This window comes from Lactuca serriola, chromosome 5 (genome assembly GCF_051521515.1).
Source record: "Lactuca serriola cultivar US96UC23 chromosome 5, Lser_US96UC23_V15, whole genome shotgun sequence".
In the NCBI taxonomy this organism is placed as follows: Eukaryota; Viridiplantae; Streptophyta; class Magnoliopsida; order Asterales; family Asteraceae; genus Lactuca; species Lactuca serriola.
In genome coordinates this window covers 94084905-94089901 of record NC_136412.1, presented here as the reverse complement: position 1 = coordinate 94089901, position 4997 = coordinate 94084905, and the positions used below count along the sequence as shown (strand labels likewise).

The following is a 4997-nucleotide window of genomic DNA, read 5'->3' as shown; positions in this document are numbered from 1 at the left end:
ATATATATATATATATATATATATATATATATATAACCTCTGAGAACCACAGTTATAAAATTAATTAAATTTTATATTAAAAAATTAAAATTATTAATCAATTATTTTAAATAAATTATTAAGTTATATAAATTTATATATATATAACCTCTGAGAACCACAGTTATAAAATTAATTAAACTTTATATTAAAAGATTAAAATTATTAATCAATTATTTTAAATAAATTATTATTAATTAAAAGGTATTTTTTAGTTATATAAATTTATAATCGTTGATTTAAATAAATACGTGAAGTTTGAAAGAATTTATTTATTTAATAAATTATATAAATTACTTAAAATATATATGTTTAGACCCATAAAAAAAACTATATGTAATAATTATACTATAATTGGTGTTTACACCAAAAAAACTCTCCATCGCTAGTCGCAAGAGGATATTCGGAAAATATAATATGGTTCATAGAAACTGCATTTGGTTGGATAGTCTAACAACGAAAATCATTAAAATTAAGATTAAATCAAGGAAATTGACGTATATTTTGGGTACCGCTTATATACTACGATTTCCAAAAGAGCCAAAAATGAAAAAGAATAAACAATTAAATATCTCAAATCGTGTGAAAAAAAAACTATTAGAAGATATTACACAGGAAATACAAAATCTAGGCTAGCGGGCTTTTATCCAAAATATACAAAAAGGGAGAGACGTATACGAGGATCATCTCCATATCTCCATTGATCTAAGAGCCACCATGCCCGCTCCCTGGACCACCCAGTGTGAGAACCACGCCATGCAGTTCATTTTGAACCTTCGCTTGTTCTCTCCCTAATGATAGAGCCGGAGCTGATCTAAACACAGGCGATGGTCTTCGGACATGATGATCTTGGAGGTAGCTATGATGACTGGGTTCCGGTGCCTGGTTTGAGTGCCTGATGAAAGCCCGGTTTATATGTAGGTTTCTTTGAGCCATATGGCTTGTGGGTGACCTACGATTATGACCCCGAAAAGCTCCTCTTGAAACAACATCAGGCCCCTGGTTGACACGATCTTTTAGTTGTTATTACTGAGAAACAACGACAAGACAATGAAACTGGTTAGGAAGCTTACCGGAGGGAACAAGACCCCTCTAAAGATTCGACCATTGACTGTTGCAGTCATCAAGTAACCTGAGTCGAATGCTCCATCAACTTTACCATGAACATCTGCACCAATCTGAGATTCAAACGGACTAATTAATTAAACAGTTTAAATCTCATATACGAAACTTGCAAAGGCTTGGAGACAAGTGTCATTACCAGGTTTTGAACACTCAACGGCTCAATGTTTTTATGTTCTGTGCGAGTTGCATGGCTATTCTGATGGTGCTTATGGTGATGGGATTGCTCTTGAATGAATTGTGGATCTTGTGGAGTTAGACTGAAGATCGAGATAGGGTTAGATTGAGTGCCCGGGATTTGCTTCACACTTCCTGAACTTTGATGTTGAGTTTTAAACAATGGTAAAGCTTGAGCGGCTGTGTTAGAAGATTGCTTAACAAGTGCTCGTTCTTGATCTGAGTGAGATGGCGAAGAATGTTGTGAAAGGGAAAGTGAATGTTCTTCTGGTTCTGATTCTATTGATTCACAAGCTTTTGAATTCGACATCCTTCTTCTTTTTGTGTGCATTGGATCTTAAAATACACAAAAGTCAGATGATAAAATTGTGAAGTCGGTGTATATATAGTCTTTTGATAACTTTTCATAAATCAAACCTGAAATGTTTGACTGTTTCGTGAGAGTTTGATGATCATGAAAAAAGTTTCGCTTTTCTTGGTTGCATTGGCTTCCAAACATCGTGCACCCACAACTGTTATACCTGTCGTTTGGATGGTCTGAGCCAAGATGCAAAATGAGTAGCTCGTTTAGAGGTCGCTCGTCCTCACCACATCTGTAAGTTTAGAGTAAACATATAGTAATGAAACGTTATACATTGAAACGTGAAACGTCATTGCATAAACACACTTTTAACCCTAAAAACAAATACAAAAGTCTCTGAATCTTAGGCTTGATTGTACACGCATGTGCCAAACTTATATAAAGTTAAATCCATATTCAAGAATCATGAATACATACCCTCCGTAAATGGCTATGTCAGAATCCGCAACAATAGCAGTGTGAGAAAAACGCCCTTGTGGCTGTTGGCCATGTACCTCTAGCCGAATCCACAAACTATTTATTGTATCAAGCACCCAAACATCGTTATAGTATTGCTTGTCACCAACACCCCCAATCATGTAAATCTGTAAGTTTTCATCAACAATTCAAAATATAGTCAATTCCCTCTCGATTGCCAATCTATCGACATACATTCGATAAATACTCACCTTTGTCCCAATAGTCACAGCAGCATGTCCTGCTCGAAATCCCGGTGATGGTCCATGAACAACAAACTAAATTATTCATGCAAAAATACACTTTAGCTTACATTTTTACAAAGATTGTATTTGTTATACAGGACAAAACTAAACTAGACACGTTTCTTAGGGTGCGTTTGGTTGTGAAAAACTGTTTTTATTTCTTAAGAAAATGTTTTCAGAAAATAGAGTTGAATTTTAATTTTCAGTTTTTAATGAAAACGCGTTTGGTTGGAAACCGTGGAGTTTTCATTTTTCATCTTAGAGATTTGAAACACTCTAAAACTCACTTTTCTAACTTACATAAAATTTGGAAAACTAAAAATTTTCATTTTCTTAGAAAATTTTAGAAAACTAAACAAACAAAACGCGTTTTCAAAATTTCCGTTTTTCTTGAAAAAATTTCCTAGAAAATTAGAAAATTTTCCACAACCAAAAGCACCCTTAGAGATTTATTAAGTGACGAGTATGGGGACAAAAATTATGAACGTTTTATATTAGTCTCTATCCAAAGCATACATAAGTAGTATCTGGTTTGTTATGTCATGTCATGTCTAACATAACACACAATGCCTAATAAAGACCTATAGATGCAACTCATATTACCCTTGACCAAATCGATGTCTCGACATTGAAAACACCAATGTCACCACGATAACGGTCCCCACAATCACCTCCATAGATAAAGATTTTGTTGCCTACCGAAACCGCACTGTGACTGTCCCTAGGCACGGGGACATCACCCTTGGTGTCAGGTCGACTCCACCTCATTGTTTTAAGGTCCAAAATATGCAAATCATTCAAGTAATTTGCATCACCTTCACCACTTCCACCAAATACCACCATGCAGTTATGGTTAACCATGGTAGCAGTGTGACTTTCCCGAGGTGTAGGAGCAACCCCTTTACAATCGGGTCGAGTCCATTCACGGGTTTGGAGATCCAAAATGTGAACATCGTTAACTTTTCTGCAGCCATTGGTTCCACCGAATATAACCATCATGTGGCCTACGATGACTGCACTGTGACTGTCCCTAGGACCCGGCCCGACTCCTTTGGTTGCTAGATTGGTCCAAGCCATCGTTTCAAGGTTTAGCAAAAGTACGTCGCTGAAATGTAGGCCTCCACAACATCCCTAGAATGGAAAATTGCAAGCATTAGTTACAAACTTTACTACCTTTATATTTTTCGGTATTATAAACATGCAACATTTCCATTTTTAGGAAGATTCCATAACAGTTTGCTTAGTTTTATCTTGTTAAAATAAATTAACTTCAAATATTTAATGGTATCGAGTTATAACACCTAATTACACGTGCAATCGAATACCTAAAATACCGTAATATACTTGTTCCATATGAAGATTAACCTTTCGGTCGTTATGAAAAATTAATGTCATCGGTTACTCCGAGCTTTAGCCCAGATAAATAAAAATGGCCATATGACTCGTTCAAATAGTTGAAAGTTAAAACGAAACGAAGTTAATTTGAATTTTAGCCTTTTGTATAGCATAATTAATTACCTAAGTCCACAACAGTAGACAAAAGTGTTTTGCCCCAAATAGATAAAAAAAGTAGTTACTGAACTAGGTTTGTTCAAGTTCTCTGAGACTTTCAGAGCTTCTGAATTCGAACCTCATACAGCCTACTAACCCCTATTAATCACCAAAGACTTTCAAACAACAGTCATATATGAAAATGGCAAAGAAGCAAAAGCAAGATTATGAAGTATAACTTGTTATTGCCCCATTTGAATTTATACATATAAACTGATGAAGCAAACAGACATGGAAAAATATATCCACACACACAGATATAGTAAGTGAGGGGGGAGATATGCATACACCAAAGATATAGAGGAAGCCATTAGAGAAGCAAGCAGAATGCCCCCATCGTTCAGAAGGGTTAAAGCCGGTGAATCTTGGGTGCAACCACGTTGCTTTCTTGACATCGCCATTTCCCAAAGACCCCATAAGTCTTGTTTTGTGAGTTTTTACACACACAAGCGGTGTTTTTATGAGTTCTTAGTCACACAGTGAAGGTGTAAGTTATGAAAGAGTGATATGAAAGAGAGATGATCAACTATGAGTAGTATCTAATGTTTGAATGGAGAGAAAGAGAGACATGAAAAGATGGGAGCTTTCAAGTCGACATCAGTGTCTCACCAATAAATATACTGCAACACACATATGGGTTTTGAGGTAAGAATAGTTCTTGTCAAACTTATGGTGTTTTCCAGTCACTTTATTAATTCCTTTTAATTTTTCTTTTTGAAATAAAATAATAAAATTTAACTAATGTATGTATAAATAAGTTTATGCGTGCCATTCTTTATAGATGAAGAATCAAATTGATTTAATCATAAGATTTAATTAAAAGAAAAAACGGATTAAATTTATCAAATGTGAATTTATAGTTTTGAAGTTTCGACACTAATATCTTGTAAGATATACAAAGAGTTTAAAATTACACTTCCAAAATATTCCTTTAAAAAAATAAAGTAGAAAACTCCAACATAGACTTAACGGAATACAAAGACCGCACAGTGCGGTTTGCTGATGTATACATTTCATCGTACTAGGGAACATCACATTTTTATAAA

At 34.7% G+C, this 4997-nt stretch overlaps 1 protein-coding gene across 1 annotated transcript; it reads right to left on the bottom strand.

The window, feature by feature from the left end:
• Window positions 1–586: 586 nt before the first annotated feature.
• LOC145052797 (uncharacterized) lies at window positions 587–4578 on the bottom strand. Its single transcript, XM_079000682.1, has 8 exons — window positions 4240–4578; window positions 3004–3531; window positions 2368–2433; window positions 2117–2283; window positions 1756–1931; window positions 1301–1674; window positions 1113–1217; window positions 587–1038 (listed from the first exon to the last, which is right to left on the bottom strand). The coding sequence occupies exons 1-8, from the start codon at window positions 4366–4368 to the stop codon at window positions 745–747; spliced, it is 1839 nt and encodes a 612-aa protein (XP_078856808.1). The 5' UTR covers window positions 4369–4578; the 3' UTR covers window positions 587–744.
• Between the last annotated feature and the right edge of the window lie 419 nt (window positions 4579–4997).